We start from the raw sequence: 25,050 nt of genomic DNA on the forward strand, positions 1-25,050 counted from the left end.
TTTCACGTGGCCCCAAATAAAATAGTCTGAAGGTGTTGAGTCAGAAGATCTCGGTGTCCAATTGTGATCACCTCTTCGAGACAGATTACGGTCAAGAAACTTTTCTTGCAAAATTGCGATTGTTCCATTGCTCTTGTGGAAGGCATTATCGAATTCTGTGAGCTCCAACTACGACAATTTTGCTTATTAACGTAGTCTCCTAATGTGAAAATGAGTTAATGCATTTCAAGTACCAAATCAGCAAAGATTCGGCACTGCTGGTGATCGACAGGCTTGAGTTATTGTCAAAATACTATTTTATTATGGGAAAAATACTTCGCAAGCAAAGCAAATGCTTGATAAGTATTATTTAGCTGCTTCGTCAACAAAAACGGTTGAAAAGTGATATGCTGATTTTTTATTTGGCTCTAATAAAGAAGCGATTTCCGAGCTTATTTCGAAAGCTAATGCAAATCTTTTCACAGAAAAGGTATTGAAAAGTTAGAGGAGCTTTGAAGTAGATGTAGCACTCGTGGAGGGGATAACGTTTATTTTTACAGCATAAACTTTAGTCCTTAGTGTAATAACCCAATTACAATGTTCACTTAAAAAGAAGAAATTCACTGTGGATAATGAACAGCTCCTACAACTTATTATCTCAACTCATTAATGACGGCAATTTGAAGGTAGAAAAATAGTGGGTCGAAATAGAATGTCATGGTTGAGGAATTTTAGGCAGTGAACTGGCATTCATAGTATGCAGTCACTGATACACACAGCGAGACACAGCAATGCTATGGAAAATGTAGTCTCAAACATTCACTAATGGATTTGTACATGAACATAATCGATCAAATTCAATCTCCAATTATGGAGGTTAGTAAAAGTAGTAATCAAAAACAAAATAATAGAAGAGGTGTCAAAATACAGCTATCTAAGAGTAAAAGTATCCAGTGGAAGCTGTATTGTAGAAGAAGTACGAGCTCAAGCATACGAAGCCGCAAAGATCGGATGCTGTCTAAGAGATTTAATCTGGACCATAGAATCATGAACGTGTGAGACCAGTATCACATACGCTGTCTACAACCAAGAGAATAGCAAGAACAACAGAAATGAGGATTTTAAGATGCATCAAACATCCAGAGATCATGTAAGGAGTACAGACATAAGGGAGGAATGGTGACGTACGATATGGTCAGGTGGATCAGAGCACTCAGAATATTCTGGAGAGACCATGTAGAGAAGATGCCATCAGAAAGTCTGGGCAAATAGGCGCAAACACAGATTCCAAATAGACTATTGGGACGCCCCTCAAAGAGATGGAAAGAAAGCTGGAGCTCGATATCACAAGAGACATTACAATAACAAAAGGAAGGTGGAAAAAACATCACAAAGTTCTATTGAAAATATTAAGTTTAAAAATAGGTTCATGCTGGAGCTCGTTTATGAAGAAGACAGAAAAAACAGGACACAGACTTATTGAAAAGAGGAAGAAGAAGTAGAGCTTGGCTCGAAGCAGAGAGGTTGTGCTCATATGGTCAAGGAAGACCACTCAGAGATGAAAGGAAAACTGGAGCTCAATATCACAAGAGACATATCAATAACAGGAAGAAGGCAAAAAAACAGACACAGTCCTGTTGGCTCGAAGCAATGAGGTTGTGCTCATAAGGTCCTACTGCAAATGTTCTTCAGCCACGAGTATTGTCTTTATGCTGGACTTCGTTCACCATATATTATATGATCAACAATATCACAAAAAGAATATAATTCAGTGATTTCTACTGTGTTTTTACTGGTTAAGCCCTGGTATTATGGAGTGTTATCTCTTGTTCCAAGATATTCTGAGCCTCTTCCACCTGAACTTTCGGTTCCAGTGTTTTTTATCAAGTGATGTCGGTCTCATTTTAGAGAATGAACAAAACTCTAGCTATTCGAAATTATACGAAACACCCAAAACTATACGAATAAGAGAAGGCACACAACCTCCACAATAAAACGTGCCACAAACCCCCTTCCCTCAGCAGAAAACCATCACCACAAGCGTAAACGCGCGAATTCCAGACATACCTCATCAACGCACCTCGGTTACATCCCCGCCGACAGTTGTCGGCGGGGTAGTTACTCATCCACAGTTTAATTCCCGTACTGTAGCTCCCGTAGCCGTCGCGTCGTGCGGGACCGACTTAATTACAATTAATCCCGACTAGAACCCTCCGGAACACCTGGTCCGTATTGCGGAATTACCCGAATTAACAGCCTTTCATCTCCCGCTAATGATTCATCGCCGTCCGTGTCGGAGTTCCGTAGTGTAAACTAGGATTTACATTACCCCCCTAGAGCCATTATACCTGTCGGTATCAATTAAGGCCGGCTCAGACGTCCGATCGGTGCCGATTCGATAGGAGTGATTGTTTCGATTATTGATGCCGGGGATGATGCCACTTCAACGAGGGTTTTGGAGGAGTGATGGTGTCGGATACGGATAAGACGATGACTTTTTCAGCTGGTCGGTTGTAAAAGGTGTTTTTTTTTAGAGCTGTAGAACTTTAAATTGCAATAAAACAACGATGGATTATTCGATTGACATGAATTTTATTTATCTGCAAGATAATCTTGTGGCATTACATTTTAAATATGATTTCTGGCATATGACCGCCACGGCTGGCTTGGATGTAGTCCAATCTGGACGTCCAATTTTCGATGACTTTTTCCAACATTTGTGGCCGTATATCGGCAATAACACGGCGAATGTTGTCTTCCAAATGGTCAAGGGTTTGTGGCTTATCCACATAGACCGATGACTTTACATAGCCCCACAGAAAGTAGTCTAGCGGTGTTAAATCACAAGATCTTGGAGGCCAATTCACAAGTCCAAAACGTAGGCGTCTTCCAAAGACTTCCATGCCAACCTTTCCTATATACAGCCATCACGAATTTCTTGACTTGAATAAGTCCAGGGGTGTTTGTCCAGTGGGTTATCCTGTTATTCAACTCCCATAATGTCCCAAACATGCTCTATGGGCGAAAGATCGGAGGATCTAGGCGGCCATAGCAAAAGATTCGCATGGGTCGCTTCGAACAAGTTTGAACTATCTCTGGCAACATGAGGTCGAGCATTATCTTGCTGAAATATTGGATTCTCAAGCCGGTTAAGGTGAGGGAGAATATATGGCTTCACAATTTCTTGAAGGTAACGCAACGCTGTAATGTTACCTCGAATAAAGACTAAAGTTGACTTAATTGCACGTGCAATAGTACTACATACCATAACGCCTACTGTCCGGTGTACTATACGCTCAAAATTAAACTGAGGTTCACATCTTTCTCCCCGACGTCGTCTAATCCTTCTTCGCCCATCATGTGCACCTGAGGAGAATCAAGATTCATCAGAAAATACGACCTGATGCCATTCCACATTCCAATTGGCGTTTTCTGCACCACTGTAATCGTTGCCGGCGATGCTCAACCGTCAGAGGTAACACAAGATGGGGTCGATAATGCTGCAGCCCAAAAGAACTTAACCTGCGGTAAACAGTTTGGACAGTTACAAGATGGCCTGTTCTCCTAACCACTCATCAGCCAAAGATCGAGTTGTCGCAAATCGGTCTCTAATGGCCATAAGTCTTAGGCGTCGATCTCGAACTCCATTTGAGCCTCTTCGACGTCCGGTGCCTACTCTTCTTAGATTTTGAGCATTATCAAACCACGCTTGACAACATCTCATAACAGGAGTTGGATTTCTTTTCGTTCGGTTAGCGATTTCTCGAAATGACAACCCCGCCTTCCGTAGACCTATTGTTCGACCTCTTTCAAATTCACTTAGCTGGCGATTAATTCCACTTACACGTACTCTAGACTTTTCAACAACAACTAATCTTCGACTTTGGATATCCTCGAACACCTGGTTTGTTGTAAAATTCAAAAAACTTGCAAAAAACGACTACAATATTTAATTAACAAAAATTGTTCACATGTACCCTGAATCCAGTTACAACCATTCCTATTCTGTTATCAATCCTCAGTCGGCTAACAGTCATATCCAAGAACAATATTGTTTTCACATGCATCAGAAATGCAAAACGACCCATTTCGTATATAATTCCATAACCTTCGCTACAACGTTGATGACAGAATTCCCTGCAACTTTCCCATCCAGAAACACACAGCCAAAACGTCAAACTACATATTGCCGTTCCACGTTCGCAAACAATAAACCGGCGCGTAAACCTCATGATCTCAGTAACTGAAGCTCCGTTTACACCTCGCGCCGTCTACATTAATGGAAATGAGGCAGATATCTGAAGAGTCTGCTATCATCACCCCACCGTCCTTTTTCCCAGCCATAATCACAATGACAGTCTCGAAGCGTCGTCACTACTTTATTGTGATGAATTTTCATTTTCCACCAACCCTTGCAAGTGCGTAGAAATGGGGGGGAGTACTTGGGGTAATTCCCCCCTTCAAGATTTCCAAAATATAAAATTGCGAAGATAACGAATGAGAAATTTTACATAGCATGAACCAATAATCATTTTACTTTCCTTCGAAATCCACACGGCAGTAAAAAATCAGACCCTTTTACGGTTTATGAGTTTATTATCGCTTTCAAGATGAGTACCTTTATTGCACTAAGTACTACGAGCACGTCTATGTCCGAGGTTTATTATTTTCCTTTATCTATCCGCTTTGTCCATCTCTTTTTGACATCTGTGACTTTTGCATTCGTCATCGGTACACATTCACACTTTGTTTTCGGTTTTTTGTAAATCATTCTCGTCACAAAAAAAATTGTCTGGGATGTGTTGTACTATTTATTGTGTTTCATTCAATTTGCAATTTATTTGCGAAGACATATCTACAAGGTCTTTCTAAATTTGAGGTACAAATAAAAATGACAGATTTCTCGGATCATTTCAAGAAAAAAAGTCCTATTAACATGAGACCCCAAACACTTTGTTTTTGTGATGTAGGTGTTAATGTTTAATTTTTTTCCTCATAGAACCTGCCCTTCACAAGATATTTAATTTGAATGGGCCACAGATATTCCAATTTGAAGTTTTCATCATGTATTATGCTTATGTTGAATGCAAATCTACAGGGTGGTATTTTTTCTGGAAGGGTTTCTGATTATTTTCCTCCAGAACTATTTTTTTGTGGACCGCTGGTGGTTGAGAGAAATGTCAAAAGTCCAGTGGTTCAATACTACACATTTTGGTTTGTTATAGTTTTGTCGTATCTGATATCGATTTCTAGAAAAAAATTCAAACAGCTCTCTAGTAATCGTCAAGAAAATCCAAATTATTATAAAGATCCAGCTAGTAAGCTGAAATGAATGAATTAATTATAAGTTTTGGTACTTATTTACCCACTCTGTAGCGGAGATTAATAAAGATTTGATAAACTGATATAAGTTTCACTGAAAAGTAGGACACCCTAGAAACAACCTGTACCTCTAAAACAAAGCGTTTGCGGGCTCATATTCATGGGACTTTTTATTCTCAATATTATCCAAACATATAACAATAAACACTAAAATTCAAGATAGAGAAAGAACTTTATTTACAACCTTTGATATTTAGTGATAAACCTCAAAATTGTCAAAGTGACCTTCCTCCCCTCAATTGTTATTGAGGGGAGGATATTGTTATTAAAAGAATGTTCCCTTCCAGCCAACCGAATAGGAGCACAGAAGTATAGAAGCATAGAGCCATCTTTTCCGATTTATTAATGTCAGTTATAGCAGTGAGTTATTATAACTCACGTTGTTTGTTAATAGATACTATTAATTGATCGAAAGCAGTTGAATAATGAAGATATAATTCAATAGGAGTAGATAAAAAAATTCATGTCGCGCGGAATGATGCGAAATGGACGAAAATTATCATGCAGTGGAGACCACGACTGACAAAAAGAAGTGTTGGCAGACCCCTGTTAAGATGGCGAGATGACATTCAAAGGCGAGCAGGAAAGAACTGGATTCTCACAGCACAGTGTAGGACGACATGGAAGCGATTGGAAGAGGCCTATGTCCAGGAGTGGACTCAAACGGGCTGAAGAAGAAGGAGAAGAGATAAAAAAATTATATCGATTAATTTGGTTCAATCTTAGTTATCAAACTTCTTTTTCTCACACTACAGAAATGAGTAAACGTTGTTCGGTTACGCCTCGCTAGAAAAATAAGATCTACGCCCTTGAACCCTTGCAACAAACATCGAAGAAGGCTGCGAATCCTTAATTCCTTCGCAAACAACGCAGTATCGTTCAATTAGCGTCTCGAGAGATGCTACGACGTAAACCGCAACTACAGTGGCGTAAACACGTCGCTTAACGCCCGGTCGACATGTTCATCATTAGTTAGCGTTAGGGCGTCTAGGGCGACATACGCGGCATAATAATTTCAGACGCCCCCTACGCCCTGCGATCTGGTCCCATTCTTGTCACGCGATGGCGTAACAAGGCGGGTATAGTAAACAATTTGATGAGTCTCTGGCGCGACCGCGATCGAGGCGGGCGTCAACTTGGGCGTAATGCGACCCGTAGGGCACGTCGCGCCGTCTGCATTAATCCGTGTAAACAACGGATATGCGTGTGTGTGGGGGGCTTTAGGATTAGCGTATGCCTTCTCGCGTTCCGCAAATACCGCCGGGCGGTAGGAGGAGGTGGGCGGGTTCGCGCCCGGGCGGTATGGGGGAGAAGTCGCGCGCGATGCAAAGCGTGGGATTGTACGTTTTGGTCTTGATGTTGTAGCTGAAGTCTTGGCGGTAATTGGCGCTTTGTGAGGCGGTATCTGAGATTGATTACTAGTAGAGAACGCGGTTTATGAGCATTATTGCTCGATATATGGAGGAGTTTGAGGCAATTTGGAGGAGATCGCGTTACCGTTGGTGAAGAGCCGATGGGACTCGAGTTATGTGTTTGGTGGATATGTGTGGGAGAATTTGGTTTCATGAAGAGGGCAGGTTTCGCGAATGTTTTAGCTCTATTATTAGAGATGCATCAAGTCAAGTAGCTGAATATTTTATCCAACTACTCGACTTGAAAATCAAGCTCATGACAAATTACATTCTTGAACTTGACTTGAATTGAGATATTCATTAATTTATCGCCAGAAGATTGATTGTGACAATTGAACAACCGATTGAATGAAGGCACTTACCCCAGAGGTTTCACAATTTCCATGACGATTTAAAGTTTAAAATTTTGTGTTAGGAGCTTCATCAGCACCAAATAAATTTCTAGCGGAACATCTTAATAAAGAAAAGAGGAGAGCACTAACTTGAAGTATGCAGCTTTTGAGTACTCGCTCATTCATGCGGAAATTGCACCCCTGAAGATCATGTATACTCATAAACCATTATGTGGTCTTCTATAGAGTGCAATTGGGGGTTGGCTGAACGATCGCTATAAAGCTGCCGACTTCAAGTCCCTGGTTTTCCCATTATGTTTCACGTTCACGGCTTAACCAAATTGACTTATATCAAATTATACTTCAACAGGATTATGGATTGATACTTCTGTTCAATCTGATGAGAGAGACAAGGAAATAGCGTTCGGAATGGTGTTCTTGTAATGCCTTCAACAAAGGTCTAACCTTCGAAGAAAGTTCCAGGTTTCAATCTCCCTATAGGAAAATTTGATGTACTGGTCATGATCTTTGCAATAGTATGCTCTTCAAGTGGCATTCTATTGAAAGCCCACTACATTAGTGTGATGTAGAAGAAACCATTCACAACTTGGTGAATACTTGTCCAATTTATAAATTTCATGATGGTTTCCAAGCTTCCAGTTTCAGATTCTTTTCTAGAATGGGTCCCTAACTTTGAATATATATAATGGAAACTATTTCATTTATGAAATTGAAATGCATGATGCCCCGTTTTACACATCTTCTGCCAATACTGAGATTTTATCTACACTTGCTTTATTGTTTGAAGTTAATAGTTTATATAATTTATCATATAACTCATGTTTTGATGAACCAATAGAATCCGTGATTTCCCATAGTTACGGCGTATCGATAAGTGAATATACTACTTGACAACGTGGTATAATCGTTTTGGTGTTTCGCCTTCTGCCATATTCTGATCATTTCCATAGTAATTTTCTTGTAAATGAAAGTCAAGCTCAGTGAAATGTCATTGAATTATATCAAAATGCAGTGCTTTGGTTATAGTTATAGAAATGATTCGTTCTATAATCGTAACGAATGTTTACTCGAGCATAGACAATATATTTCGATTATACAAACCTCTTCACTCGACGTAGTTCGCGAAACACACTCGAGCTGCGCTCTCGTTATGTTTCGCGTACTACGTCTCGTGAATCAGTGTATAATCGAATATTATCTATGCTCTTGTGATATTAAATCTGATTATTAACATCAACAAAGTCGACGTTCGAAGCAAAATATTATCAATAAAAGTCACTTCCTTTTTATCAGAACATGAACAATGTTGTTCTGAGTCTGCTGTGAAGGCAAGCGTGCACATTCCACCACACATCGGCAATACTCTGCACGTTCGTTGACGTCCAAATCATCGACTTTCCCCGTAATACCCTCAGGGTTTCATCCCAAATCAAAACCGTGCGGTCATTTCGTCCCCGAGGCGACCGAATCGCAATTCCACATCCGATATTTCCCAGATGAATAATCTAGGACGAATCTCCGATGAGAATCGAGCAGTTTTCCAAGTTTATATTGGCCGAACCGTTCAATATTCATGCGTTCCCCCGAAAACTGCAGCTCGAACTTTTTTTACGCCCGATTCGATACAAAGCGACGCCATCGATTAAATATTTATGAGCATTTTTGCCTGTTTCGAACTTGGCGTGCAAATATCCACACGCGAAGTACCTTGGTTGTTCTAGTCGAAGCCGACGGAAAAGTTGGAAAGTTTTTTTTTTTAATATTATGCATGATTCGTTTACTGAACCGGTGTGTGAAAATGACGATGATTTTTCAGATGGTTCAGGGTGATTTGCATATAAAAACACCCACACGCTAGGTTTGTGGAATTATTCTACAAATTGAAGTGTGTTTTTCGTTTTTGATTTGCCCGTTGAAAACGGTTATTTAATCTTAAAATTGAACTGAAACGTTCAATAGTTTTGATTACATCAGAAATTTTATTGAAAGATCAGGTCATGAGGAAAGTCTGCATTGGCAATGTTATCAAGAAGCAATTGCTCATTGAGCCCTTTTCGATTTCTGATAGTCGAAATCCGCAGTTCAATGTTTGTTTTTTTGCACCAGTATTTTTATCTAGTCTGGCGAAATTTGAATTTCTAATTTATTAAACTCTTCAAATCAACTGAATCATTCAACCAAATTTCAGACAGTGCAAGTATGTCGAATTTATTCTATCCAATAAATACACTTCATCAAATTCTGGACCAAAGATTGTATAGGGTTCACCTCCGATCACTTTTTTCTAAATAGCAGGATATCAGAAATCATATCGTAAACATCTTGCTTTGTTCTAGAGTTATTATTATTATTATTATTCACTGAATCGGAGTCGGTACAGCTCTGTTAGCCTTCCTGAAAGCCTTCCGACCAATTTGATCTTTTCTTATTAACTCTACCTTTTCATACAAACCCAGGGAGGATACTGTTAACGAAACCGACGACATCTTTAGAAGCCTTGGCTATTACTTCGTGAGTATCCAGAACTGACTTTCTTATATGAGTGATTCTTAGGCCAGTCAGACCTATGCATTTGCACATTATGTGTTTGGCTGTTTCTACCTCCTTTTCCCAGAGTCTACAGATCGCATCTGCTGACTTACCCATTCGGTACAAAAACCATTTGCACCGACAGTGTTGTGTCAACAGTCCCACCATTACCCGAAGCTCAGCTCGTGGTAGCTTCAGAAGCTTCCTGGTATAGGTCGGTAAAAGCACCACAAATTTATTTGCCTGAGCAAGACCCGGGGTGTTTCTCCATAGGTTTTTTATATTGTCTCACTTCCATTGCTGGACCACTGCCTCATATTGGTCTTTTTCAAGACCACAGAAGGGCTCAAGACCGACAGGTGTTAACCTTGATGCCCTTTTTGCAAGTTCATCAGCTTTTTCGTTTCCTTCAATACCACAATGGCCCGGTACCCATAGTAGAGTTACTTTATTCTCTTTGGTCAGTTGGTTTATGGTATTACGGCAATCCCATGTCAGTAAAGACCCCTGACTATATGATTCCAGGGATCTCAGCGTAGCCTGGCAGTCCGTAGTGATGTAAATATGCGCCCCTTTGAGATTTCTTTCGAGACACTCTTGGGCGCAAGTATAGATGCTAGTGTTTCGATTTGCAAGATAGAGGGCTCGCTTCCCAGGAATCTAGAGATCCTCGTTTTAAGACCATATACCCCATTACCTGAACCTTACTCTGGTTTTGATACATCGATATACCATATGGAGGACTATCATCAATGACCGTTCCAAAGAAAACTTTGAAATTATATATAGTTGGTATCACGTTTTTGCCAAGAGGTTCGAATTTTATTGATTCAATATCTCCATTTGTCCAATCCAGATTCCCAGACTGCCAGACCAGAACAGGCAACCTATCAATACATAACCTGCTAAAAATCCTCTTTCACAGAGTTGTTCTTCAGTTGCCATACGGGTTACTTGAAGAAAGATCACCATCGCGTCACTATCTATGACCAATGTCCACAAAATAAATCACTCCTGTCCTTAGAAATCCCTTGAATATTCAATTGAATATTACCAAACTTGCTCCGAAATCGGGAGGGTTTCTTCAACCAGGATTGATTTTCCAAGCGATGATTTTTCGAATCCTCAGGTATACCAGAATCGCTATAGAACCCTCATATTGGTGAAACATCACTTATAGATTTATGCTGATTGTATTCCACGTTACAAAAATAAGCAGAAAATATGGTAGCTCCTTGACATTTGTTAATTCAATTTAAGAGTAATGAACAAATATAGAGGATGCTTATGTCATTTTTAGTAAGCAAATTTTGTCCCCAACATGAACAATCAAATTTGACACGAAGCGCGCGGAAATGAAAACATTTCAGTGATACGATATTTCAATCAATTCGCGAGTTTCTCAACAAAGAACCCAACTCTTATGCATAGTGAATCAAGGTTTCATATTAACTCAAAATATATTGAAATAAATACCTAAACATATCAGAAATTCAGAAAACAAACTTCAAGCGGGCCAAACGACGTGAAACAAATGATGACACTGTGAGAACAAAAGTTGCCGAACCTTGGATTTCAGCAGGTAGATACAGAAAATAATAAATATTCTGCTTATTATAAATTCGACGATTAGGAAAAATATCGGATTCCAAATATTCAAATTTGCATATTTAATTGATAATCACTCAAATAAATATATTTCATTCAATGTAATATACATTCCTAACGATAGAGTAAAATTGTGGATACGAAAATATGTCACAATCCGACAACATAATCTGACCATGTTGGGGACATGTAAAAATTGCGTATACTTCCTCTATCTATGCTTATCACTCTATGATCTGAGGACACGAAGAAGACAATTGTGACATTTTGAGTATTAAAGTGTTTGTACGTCTACTAGGTAGATGATCACCTTGTATGACATAAATCCTCCTCCTACCCAACATTCTATACGCAAACAGGAAGATAAACAAATGAACAAACCCTCTCCACCCCCCATAAGTGCTCCTTTCAAAACGCACCCTACTTTCCAATCGCCAAAAATCAACAACTACACCGCCAACAACTTCTCCCACAACCTTTCCCAAACCTCTCCCCTCCTTCCCAACCTACAACAACGACCGAAATTACTTATAAATTTCTGATGAGAGGAGCATCTCAATCCGAAACACGAGGATTTTTCCCCTCTCCAGACCAGAAAAAGGCACCGGAAAAATCCGGAAGCTCGACGAAATTAAATTCTGCACGGTACGATCCCTACATCCGGTGTTAATTCCTCTCCCAAACCCGGGACCTCCTACGGCAACGAAATTAATTTAAACCCCCTTTTTTTCTCCTTTCTGTTCCAGGGGGAGAGATACGCCGTAAAGTGCATCTGCGCCGAGGACGATTCCCCCAGCGGGAGGACCTACAGCTGGACCAAAAATCGCGAACTGCTGCCGGCCAAGACCGATTGGGGAAGTTACGAAGTTCTGTACCCCGACGGGAGTATCTTGGAGGTCCATAAAGCCGAGGTAAATTGGATAAACTGGCGATCGAGGCTGGTAAAAACGCAATTAGGAGAGGCTACGTTCGTGGAGAATGTGTTTTTTTTTTCTCTTCGGCTATCGAATTTGTCGTTTCGTTTGTTCGGTGGACTTTTTCAATTTCGCGTCTTAATTATTGTTTTCGCGTTTGGGTTGTTTGGTTTTCTCGTTTCGTTGCTTGATAAATCTCGTGTTAGTTTATCCAGAACAAATGTTTCAGAAAAATAATGAAAAAAAAAGTATTTTGGGCGATACCTACAGAATACATTAAATTAAAAGCCAGCAATTCATAGGTTAGTAATTAATAAAGGATGTTCCTACTTTGTAGATACAAACGAAAATTAGAAATTTCTTGGATAGTTTTAAGGAAAAAAGTCCTATAAACATGAGCCCGCAGAGGCTTAGTTTTCTAGGTACAGGATGTTGAAATTTGATTTTTTTTTAAGTTTTTTTCATAGCATCTGGACTTTGAAAGATTTCCAACTGAAGTTAGGCATGGATATTTCAATTTTGAGTGTACATCACGTGCTATGTCTATTTCGATTGCAAATCTAAAGGGTGACATTTCTTCAGGAACCACTTGGTGGACCACTGGTAGTTCGAAAAAATGTAAAAAAAACTTTTCGTTTGGTACTGACCTGATTATTAGTACGACAAGAAACACCCTGTCTCAAAAACAAAGCGTTTGGGGTCCAGGTTCGTTTTTAATAAGACTGTTTCTCCTTAACATTATCCAAAGATCCTATCATATAGTCATATACACTGTGTCCATTAAGTATGGAACAAATTCATTTTCAGCTAAACAGACCATTTTAAGAAAAAAACCTGAAACACGTCAATTTTTCATTTTAATTTACCGTATTTTGAAATAACAATCTAATATACAGGGTGAATTACTTTCGAGTCATTACGTCACTGACATTTTTTTTTAATTGGAACACCCCCATTTTGTCTCAATTTTCCGAATACTCTAGCTGAGCTGATTCCAAAAATGTATCACATGTTGATTCCAATTGGTACAGGGTACAGGGTGGACAAAAATACAATAGTTTTGTGTGTGCTCATAAAGTAACGCGTAACATTCTTCATCAGTTAAATTAACAATATTATCAAAAATACTTATTGTCTGGAGGCAATCGGTTTGAATGTAACACCCTGTAGTTTGTTACATTTCAGATCAATAAAATGTATAAAAATAAGAAATAATTTTTTTCATATTCTGTCTGCTAGACCACAAGTACCAAACATGTTTGGAAACAGCTCATTTTTATCAATCTAAAAATGTATCAAACTACAGGATGTTACATTCGAATCAATTAATAATAATATAATAATAATATAATAATAATAATAATATAATTGCCGCTAGACAATAAGTATTTTTGATAATATTGTTAATTTAACTAATAAAGAATGTTACGCGTTACTTTATGAGCACACACAAAACTATTGTATTTTTGTCCATCCTGATGTACCAATTGGATTCAACATGTGATAAATTTTTGGAATCAGCTCAGCTAGAGTAATCGGAAAATTGAGACAAAATGGGGGTGCTACTCGAAAATAATTCACCCTGTATATTAGATTATAATTTTAAAATACGGTAAATTAAAATCAAAAATCGACGTGTTTCAAGATTATTTCTTGAAATGGTCTGTTTAGCTGAAAATGAATTTGTTCCATACATTACGGACACAGTGTATGTCTTAGTTGACGAAGTGACGTCCATGTCATATATATTTGCTGGTTACTAACATCGATCGAATCAAAATTTATATTTGTAATAATTCGACACTCATCATTTACATCGAGTGGTTAATCAAACCAACATCAATAATACAAAGACGTAATCAATAATAAAAAAAAATTACACCTCAAATTAAGTTACTGAGACTCACCTTCTTCATGATCTTCATCAAAGCACACATATTCATTTGGTTTTCTTACAGAAATCAGCCACTTTCTCCTGTGTAGTTCAAGATGGCGCAACTTCTGCAGAAGCTTCCGTCGAGGTCCTGGTCATATCCAACAAGGATATGAAGACTTGTCCCTATGAAGAGTATCTAGGTGTTCTCTGGCCAGAAACTGCTCCTGACGCTGAAAGCAAACAGCCTTGTCCTAGGGACTTTACCGGTGTGGCCTTGCGAAGGTGTACCCTTACTACAGATGGTGCTACTTGGCGTACTCCAGATTTCTCAAAATGTACCTCTGGGGACCTGTTGAAGATTTTCAATGGGGTGAGCATCCTATTTTACCAGTTGTGTTATTGATACAAATGGTGAATCGAAGTTATAATTGACAATTCTTTCAAAAAACTACATTTTATATGTTTTTCCTAGGTTTCATGAAAAAACCCAATTTATATACAAGGTTGTACAACCTCGATTTTCTGACTTTAAAATGAAAATGTGGAAAATCACTCGAACCCGTCAATCTCTTATTCAAGGAGGAACAACTTTTATCATTTTTCATCCCTGTAACTTCAACCCCCTAACGGGGGTGAGAATAACCCCTTCAATTTGAATTGAAAGAACAAGATTAATTATGCAGTACTCCTGGATAGAGGTCATATATGAAATAGCACGAAAATTCAGAGAGAGACCAGACCAACTACGAACATGACAATAAAAATCACAAGACAAAAAAAACAATAAAAAACAATTATCAACATAACTTTAAACACCCTAATTATATTGATACTAAACGATAAAAAAGGGGCCTATTAAAATAATCAAATGCTTGCAGTTGGGCTATTTTTCCATTATTTCATGAATTATTATTATTAATCTAAAATTTTCAAAAAACTTTGATAATTTTCTCGAAGCTGCCACTTCTTCTGGTCATGACCATGCAGTTGAAACCTCACTATCTTTCAGATCATAACTCGATCGCTGAAAAACGTTTTCATTTGAGGGGTCTGCGACGAATATTTCAGGAGATATAACGATTTTTGTATGGTTATTCAATTTTTACTGACCTCAGTTCCAACATAATACAATTACTGTCCATCAGATATTACTTCTGAAAATAATAAAATTGCTATAAAATCATCTCAATGATTCAATGTCTGGAAATCCTTCAATCAAGAAATCATAATTGTGTGTGATCAAAACTATCAACCTAAAACAAAATTCAAGCAGTTGGCAACATAGAATGATGTCCTTTTAGGATGCGCATAGGCATGAAATTGTCCGATGCTCGAAACATTTGGATAAATTGTGTTTCAATTTTTATATTGAAGTAATGTAAGAGATGAACATTTCGAGTGATATGTCCAAATCTCAAAATGTACAAGTCCTGTTGAATGATCATACAGATAAGGAATAGTATAAAGCAACAAAATTCACAATTATCTTCTGAGTCATAATACAAAAACTCTACTCTATGTCCTAGTACCAGATTTTACATTTCCAAACAGTTTTCAAATATAAAGAATGAAGAATTATAGGGAGATTTAACCGAAAAATATAATCAAGACAAATTACTACCCGAGTTACATAAAAAGAATCAGTAATACTTACATTTTTGTTCGAAAATCCTCATCAACTTAGCACAACAACACTGATCACTTTTTTCCAGTCACAAAATGGCCACGAAATAGCTCAAAACAGAAGCCCAAGTTTCTCGATCACATAATTTTAACGATGTCGCGTAAATGAACACCTGCGCGAATACAGTGGAATGAAAAACAGATTTCCAACTGCACCCTGATAAACATGTGAAAGATTATTACATAATTTTCTCCAACGTGTATCTCATTTCAGATGATTCTTCGTTCGTGGAATATTAGCATAGAAATAGATGTTCTGAAAATAAAAACAAACCTTAACTTCGAATTCTGATTGGAAATAGACAAATTTTTGGCATTTCTGAGAGCTAATATTTATCCTGTTAATGGATTCAAGTGCGTTTGATTTTGATATAACTGTTTCTATCTGTATAGGGTGGGCCAAATTGGACACTTTTGAATGGGAAGTCCCATTTTTATACTAGATAGACGAAAACTATTGTCTGAGGGCTAATTTTCTTCAGAAACTCATTGGCGAAAACCGCAGTTCCATATAGTTATCACCGTTACATAGTTACAGGGTGATTTTCGAAAATGTTCACTTTCGAAATATTGCTGTAACTTTTCTTTTATTGGAAATTCTTCATTTCTGTAAAAACATTCTTTTGGCAACTTTTCACGTAGAATTCGATGAATTTTCCATGAACACATATTTCATTAGACATCCCTAAGAAATTTTTTTTTCAAATGGGACACTTTTCCAAAAATATAGCATACTACATATACATAAATATAGATATTTTTCTGAATCCATGTTTGAAGTTCCAATAGGTGGCCAGCTAGGCCGCCTGACCTAACGTCTATGGACCTAACGTCTATTGAATAGAATATAATACATTTTATTGAACTACTTCAACATTCACAGAGTTAATACATCATTTTTATAATAATTCATTGCACCTAACTCCCGGAGAAGTTGTTTTATGCCTGATTTGTACAATTTTGTTGGTTCAGATAATTCATGTGAAAGAATTTACTATAGAGCAGGTTAAAATTATCTACCTTTTTTAGTCTTTTAGGTGATCTGGAAAAGGTGTTTATTAGATATTACCAATTGTTTCAGTTTCTTGGAGAAAAGTCTGAAATTTTTAAATTCTTCACCTTCTCAGGGATACAGTTATATATTTAAGGACCAGGCCATATGAACTTTTGAAATAGTGTTGTATTGACCTGTGGTATCTGCAAATTTTGTCTTTGTCTTGTGTAGTGAATATGTGAATTTTTGATTGTTGTCATCTTATTTTGGTCTATGAGGAAGATTATATCTTTTAATCACTCAATAATCAATAAACGTTAGGTCAGGTGACCTAGTCGGCCACCTATTGGGACTTCGAACATGAATTCCGGAAAATAAGAAGTGTGTTATATCTTTGAATGGTCGTTATTATCTCTATCGAAATATATAGAAATATACTGGGTGTCCCATTTGAAAAATAAATTTCATAGGGATTATCTCATGAAATATCAGTTCGCGGGAAATTGACCATTGGTTTAATTGACAGTATTTCTTGAAAATTATTGAACTAAATTTAGTAAAATAAATAACATTGATTGATTGATTGAATTCTACGTGAAGAGGTGCCACATTTCGAAAATGAATATTATCGAAAACCACCCTGTAACTATGTGACGGTGATAGCTATGAAGTTACGGTTTTCGTCAAACAGTCTTCATGAAAATTGGTCCTCAGATACCGACATCAGTTTTCCCCAATCTAGTATTAAAAGATTTCTTCTCATTCGAAAGTATCTAATTTGGCCTACCCTATGCAATATAGAACTGATTTGAACTAAATTTTCATCAGGTAAAGGTAAAGGCCAATTCAACCAATATATCTCAGTACTAGGTCTGCACCGCAGTAATATACAACCGGAGTCGCCATCTGTGTCTCCAGAACGAACCGACACGTCGAAACCAGAATACGACGAAATTATCACCCGAACAATCGTAAAACCGTATCGGTATCGACGTCAATCTAACACACGTTTCAAAACCGCAAACCGAACTACAAACAAGCCCCATTATGCTGCGCAAGAGGGCGCACAACAAGCCGCAACAACCGAGTCTTCCGGCTATCGTACGATCGTAGACTCCGTAAAACCGACAGGTGTACGTAGATCTCAACGGCCCCGTATCGGAAAAGGGATTTTCCCTTGCCGGAAACGGCATTTCCCAGTTCTGGAATGGCCTGGCAATCACGGCGCCATATGGGCCGCACTGCCTGCCGTATATACAGTATATATACGCTCTAAGTTGCGTCCGGGGCGGACGCAGAAGAGGCGATGATTGTATATACAATATACGCTGTGTCCGTAAAGTATGGAACAAATTCATTTTTAGCTAAACAGATCATTTTAAGAAATAATTCTGAAACACGTCGATTTTTTTATTTTAATTTACCGTATTTTGAAATAATAATCTAATATACAGGGTGAATTACTTTCGAGTAATGACGTCACCGTCATTGTTTTTCAATGGAACAACCCCATTTTGTCTCAATTTTCCGATTACTCTAGCTGGGGTGATTCCAAAAATGTATCACGTGTTGATTCCAATTGGTACAGGGTGGACAAAAATACAATAGTTTTGTGTGTGCTCATAATGCGTAACATTCTTTATTAGTTAAATTAACAATATTATCGGAAATACTTATTGTCTAGCGGCAATTGGTTTGAATGTAAGACCCTGTAGTTTGTAACATTTTTAGATTAATAAAAATGAGCTGTTTCCAAACATGTTTGGTACTTGTAGTCTAGCAGACAGAATATGAAAGAAATTGTTTCTTATTTTTATACATTTTTATTAATCTGAAAATGTAACAAACTAGAGGGTGTAACATTCAAACCAATTGCCGCTAGACAATAATTATTTTCGATAATATTGTTAATTTAACTGATGAAGAATGTTACGCGTTACTTTATGAGCACACACAAAACTATTGTTTGTTTGTCCACCCTGTACCAATTGGAATCAACATGTGATACATTTTTGGAACCAGCTCAGCTAGAGTAATCGGGAAATTGAGACAAAATGGGGGTGTTCCATAAAAAAAATTATGGTGGCGTCATTACTCGAAATTAATTCATTCTGTATATTAGTTATTATTTTAAAATACGGTAAATTGAAATCAAGAATCGACGTGTTTCAGGATTATTTCTTAAAATGGTCTGTTTAGTTAAAAATGAATTTGTTCCATACTTCACGGACACAGTGTATATACAGTATATATACGCTCTAAGTTGCGTCCGGGGTGGACGCAGAAGAGGCGATGATCGTAAAGTCGAATAAGGCGAGTGGGAGTAGGGGTGAAGTGGTATCGGGGCATAAGGTCGGATCGGGTAATGGAATTAGATCGGGTGAAAAGGCTTAAGGGAGTAATTATTCCGATTAATACGGAGTGTGGAGGGTGAAATGAAGTATAATGGTTTGATACTAAGTGAGTATTAAGGGAGAGGCCATCGGGGTAATATTTCCCAATACTGCGATTTTCGAGAAGAGTGCACTCTATATAAGGCCAAATTAGTTTCTCGGTAGCGTAGGGGGGGCTTAACCTAGAAGTGGACCCTATAGATATCCCTCTCAATATGTTGTAGCTGATCTCCAAATTTCAATTTGAGCAGATTAATATTATTTGAATTATTGGAAAAACAAAATTTCATATGGGTCGAAGGCATAACAAACCTGATCGATGACTCGAACTCAATCCTTTAGAAACAAATGGTATGCCTACAATTATTCTTGAAACCTCGGTTTTTGAAGAGTACGTCTATTGCAGTAGAATATATAGAGGCAGTATATCCATAATCCTACTGCAACAGACGTACTCTTTTTCAATGAGCTTGAACTTTCAATGTAGTCATACTGGCTGTTACTGATGTTTGATACAGACAATTGCACAAAACCTGATAATTTGCAACGATACATGAGGTTTTGATAAATGTGTATTTTCGAACTAGTTGTATAGCGCAATGGCGTCGTCTATGAGTCAAATAATAAATCTTCCGTTCTGGACAATCCCGTGGGAGAATAGACATGTATTCTCTCAACTGCTCCAAACTATCCATTCATATTCTTCTTTTACTTTCGTGAAAACACCAGTTTCATCGGTTTTTATCTCTAGTTCGTTTATAAAGAAAAAGACTTTCTATATTGAACGTGATTGCCTGCATATAACCATCAAATACACAAAATATTGATGCAACTTTGTATATTGAGAACTTCCATTTTTAGTGTCTCATTACAAAAACTCAGAACATCTTCTCTAGCCAGAAATTTTTGGCCGATATCGTTTCGATCATTGCTTCAAATAGTGGACCAATATATGGTAAATAAATATAGATAGTTACATCGGTGAAAGTTTTCGAAGATGCATAATTGGAGGCATTACATGATCAAGACTCGTGTCAAACGCATCAAGAATTGGCAAGATCGTTGGGAATGAAGCAACAAGCCATTTCAAAACGCCTGAAAGTCATGAGAATGATTCAGAAACAAGGAAATTGGGTGCCGTACGAGTTGAAGCCGAGAGATTTCGAACGGCGTTTGTTTGCTTGTGAACAGCGGCTTGCAAGGCAAAGACGGAAGGAATTTTCGCATCGAATTATGACTGGAGGCGAAAAATGGGTTCACTAGTATTCAGTGAGACAAGCTCAGCTAGTGTATTATGAATTGTGACTGAGACAATCACAGACGATCGTTATCTAACGCAATTAATGCGTTTTAGCCGAGCATTGAAAGACAAACGGCAGATAATATTATTAATTACCCTCAAAGTTTTTTTTCCATTGAATATTTGGGCCATAAAAAATTCGACAAAAATGTTTTAGAGAGATCGGATAAGTACCTGAGCAGCACAGTTACATACATTCATTCCACACAGATTTCTGTCATCTATATTAAAATATTTTCATACTCTTTGTCAGAGAAGTTCGGCAACATTTTTGGTAATTAGTTTTTACGGCCTTTTTTGCGAAGATTGTGAAAGTTTCTCCCATTTCTTCAATGTTTACATTTGAAGTTTGACAGCCTTTCATTGCAAGTCTAGTTCGTCTCATAGAAAATTATTGTATGATCTAAAGAGTTTTTATGCACTAAGGGTAGTAAGAAGTAGATGCCCTTGGGTGATCAACAAACCCTTAGTCCAGAGACCCTCGAGTTTGCAAGGAGTCAGCCTCGGGGCATATACATCTACTCCATACCCTTGGTACATAAATAAATATACTGTCTACCAACAACAAACATATAGCACCTATCGATCAACCATGACACACTCAATGTATCACCTAAGATGCATAGAATCCCTGTGTGTACCGATTCGATTTTGTTTCAGACTTTTTGAGATATTCACCTGTTGCTTTGGCGTTCTGCTTCACCAGAGTTCTGTAAGGTAGCGCTTCCCAGAAATTTTCGAATTTCCGCTATCTGCCTGGCGCCGTTTAGCAATGAAATACTGATTTTAGACTCTACAAACTTTCACAATAAATTACGAGTCAGACCCTATCGAATTTTTAATGAAATGAATGGAATATAATGACAGATTATAGGAAATTGGTACGAGCATAGAATATACAATATTATTGTTCTATACTCAAAGGTCACGAGAGCCAAGAATCGAGAGAAATGTCAAATATAAACGCTGTATGCGCCATCTGAAACAGACGCGATCCCTCGAAATCAAGTAGGTATAAATCTGAAAAATCTCCCGTTTTGTCTGAAAGTTTTCAAGGTGTAGACACACCAGGTTTTCTGTGCATCTTAGTATCACCCAACAACCAAAACAACGAACAAATCACATCTCCTACTCTCATCGATACCTCAACAATAAACCTCGACAATAAACAACCAACAAAACATCCACGCCAATCGCGGCAATAAAAACCGCACGAGCTTCGCCCGATCGCCCGATAGATGGCGGAGAAGATGAAGCCGTCAAACTCGAGCCAAATCGGAAATTGCTCGATGGCAGAGAGCCCGATGTAATCCCCCACCATCTATCTGAGCGTTTCTCTGCCCAAATCGCTTCCTGCTACGTGTAGCGGCTGCGGGCGAGCGCTACAGACGCGCGGGCAGGAGGAGGGTCGCGCGAACAATATCGAAATCCCGGAAATCCCCTTCGAAAAATAGATTACAGGTGGTTAATAAATTCCCCATCGACGCTTTTCGTGTTTTATGGTAATCGCTCAGAAGTGGGGGGAACGGTTCATTATGTTATTACCGCAGATGTTTGCATGGGGGTTGGGGTGGTGCTAAGGGGGTTGGTGGCGCCATTTTTAGTTAATTTCCATCTCCGGGCCACTATTTGATCACGTCGATTTGCTGAGGGTGTAGGGGTGGAATTTTTGATGTTGGTGATTAGAGAGAGCTTAACAGTTTTCTGATGATCGAGGACGTGAATAGATTTTAAAACGTTCATTTTTCAAGTAATGGGTGTTTTTTTTATCTCTATGAGAAGTTTCGATGATTGTTGTCTATGGTTTGACAGTTGACAATGCCAAACTTCTGTTCCCATAAGTGTTAAAGGAGAATAATTCATAATGAATCATTTAAAGCCAGAACAATGCTTCTAAATTGTGGAAATTTACTTTCATATAACAGGCCAATGCAAAAGTCTCCGGTCTACGATAGTAAAACATTTTTTTTGTCAAAATTCAATTTCATTATTCAACATAATGGCCTTCGAGGGCGATACAGCGATTATAGCGATATTTTCGATACCATTTTTGTTGTACGATTTGTCTTCAGCTGCAAAATAGGCCTCAGTTTCGGCGATTACTTCTTCATTGGGGCTAAATTTCTTTCCAGCGAGCATTCTTTTGAGGTCTGAGAACAGAAAATAGTCGCTGGTAGCCAGATCTGGCGAATACGGTGGATGCAGAAGCAATTCGAAGCCCAATTCATGCAATTTCGCCTTTGTTTTCATTGATTTGTAAAACGGCGCATTGTCTTGATGAAACAGCACCTTTTTTCTTCAAATAGGGCAGTTTTTCAACGATTTCATCCTTTGAACGATCCAATAACGCTAAATAAGAATCGCTGTTGGTGGTCTGACCCTTTTGGAGGTAATCAATGAATAGTATACCTTGCGCATCTCAGAATTCTGATGCCATAACCCTGCCATCTGACTGTAGTGTTTTTCTTTGTTTTGGATTCGGTTCTTCGTGTGCAGTCCACTCAGCTGACTGTTGATTGGATTCCGGAGTGAAATGATGGAACCATGTTCCATCCATTGTCACATATCGACGCAAAAATTGCACTCAAATAGCTTGAAACAATGCTCAGGATCATTAACACGTTGTTGCTTTTGATAGATTGTGAGCATTTTGCACACAGATTTCTCATGTTCAAATATTCGTGAATGATATGATGTACACGTTCAGATGATATCTTCACAATGTCTGCTATCACGATCAACTTCACTTTACGGTCATTCAAGATTATTTGGTGAACTTTTTCGATTTTTTCATCGCTAGCAGCCTCTTTTGCGCGTCCACTGCGTTCGCCATCTTCGGTGCTCATTTCACCACGATTAAACTTAGCATACCAATCAATGATGGTTGATTTTCCTGGTGCAGATCCCGGATTCTCTTCATCAAGCCAAGATTTTGCTTCAACTGTATTCATTTCCTTCAAAAAGCAATATTTCATCAGCACACGAAATTCTTTTTTTTTTTTTTTCAAAAAAACAAGTAGCTGCAGTCACAACGCATTATCTCCCAAAATAATGGTCGGACTGCTGTCAAATTTCAACACGTATCGTTTGAAGGTTGGTACTAACTAAAAATCATATGGATTTAATACTAGCACCACCATCTGTGCATCAGACTGGGGACTTTTCTATTGTCCTAATAATTAGCAAAGATCCTGTTAAGCGAGAAAAGCTCTCCCAATCTCAACTCCCAGTTGAAAACGGCAGATGAGAAACCCTATCACAATCCATTCACTTCACCGTAACGAAATAAATCCAACTTTTCCAAAATCTAAAGATAGCGTAAAACTCCAAGTAACTAATCACGCCCGAAACCCCCCGGAATTAATCCAATCTCAATTCAAGCCTCTCTTCTCCTCAGCATCCTCATCCCCAACCGGCCAGGTAAGCAGGACGTCGCACCGTCCGTAATCTCCCTATATCCGAAATCACGGGATCCCCGAATTTATCGAACTCCGGCGAACTCGTTAAACTTCCGAGCCATCTAGGATCGGTCCGCGTAATGCGATTTGAGTAATTGCGCCCATTCAGGACGCCCGTCGCGACGTCGTCCGCTCCATTTACCTGACCGGATCCGTCGCCAACGACGCCTACGAAAATTTTAGACCGATTCAAGGTCCAGTCGATGAATTTGCCATCTAAAGAAGTCGGGGAACGTTCATTAGGGATAATGGGAGTGCGATCCGTTCTTTGACGGCTCCTCCATTAGTTGGGGAGGAGGGGGGAGGTGGTGAAGAGAGGGGGAAGGGGTGTGGAGGCAGTCGACTTCACTTAAAGGCATTTATCACACAGAAGAACTGAATGTCCTTGGAAGGTAGTTAGGATTCGATCGAATGCTGCTTGTGCAATTAATATGGTTGGTAAATTAGAGTCTAACCAGCTTTTCCTTGATAAAGAATCGTTTTCTCCTCTACAATCCTTCTCAATTCATCACTGGCACTAACTCCAATAAAAATTTCAATCACACAAACCGAAAACAAGTCATCTGGAGAAGTAAATGGGACCCAGAACGTTCCCTTGTGGTACATCACTATTCAACACAGCTACAATCCCTGTGAATATCATCCTGAGCACGTAAGAGATGTCTATAACTTTACCTTTGAAAGACCTTGGATAAATCCAAGAATAAATGAGGAAATTTTCAAGGAAGCACTGAAGGACATCGAAGTGGATATCAGGATTCATGGAGTGATTCTAAGCAACATAAGATGCTGGCAACACGGTCATATTTACTATTTGTGAGGTACCCTTACAAATGATAATGGATACTGTCTAGGAAAAGGGTGGAGAGAACGAAACATTAATGAATCTAAAAAGAAAAAGGTCATAGTAATCTCGAAGACCAATAATATAACAGCCAATATGGTTCTAGAGAACCGGTGCCTAGCCTAGAACAAGTGAACAAATTCTAGTACTTGAGATGCTGGATAACTGATTGTCTAGACCCAAACATCGAAATGGAATCAAGAATAGAGTATGCTAGATCAGCGTTTGAGTGAATGGAAAAACTTCCAAGTAACGCATTCTCGGTCATGAAACTATGCCATTAATGCTATATATAACCTGTTCTTTTGAATGTGATGAAAACCTG

General features: G+C 38.4%; 1 protein-coding gene across 1 annotated transcript in view; it reads left to right on the forward strand.

Moving 5' to 3' along the window:
* LOC123680742 overlaps positions 1–25,050 on the forward strand; it is a 257,482-nt gene that overhangs the window by 178,156 nt on the left and 54,276 nt on the right. The window contains exons 12-13 of the mRNA XM_045618792.1: positions 12,010–12,174; positions 14,136–14,423. Coding sequence (XP_045474748.1) covers positions 12,010–12,174; positions 14,136–14,423 — 453 coding nt within the window. The remainder of the gene's footprint in view (positions 1–12,009; positions 12,175–14,135; positions 14,424–25,050) is intronic.

The sequence above is a fragment of the Harmonia axyridis genome, chromosome 5 (assembly GCF_914767665.1).
Source record: "Harmonia axyridis chromosome 5, icHarAxyr1.1, whole genome shotgun sequence".
Classification (NCBI taxonomy): domain Eukaryota; kingdom Metazoa; phylum Arthropoda; class Insecta; order Coleoptera; family Coccinellidae; genus Harmonia; species Harmonia axyridis.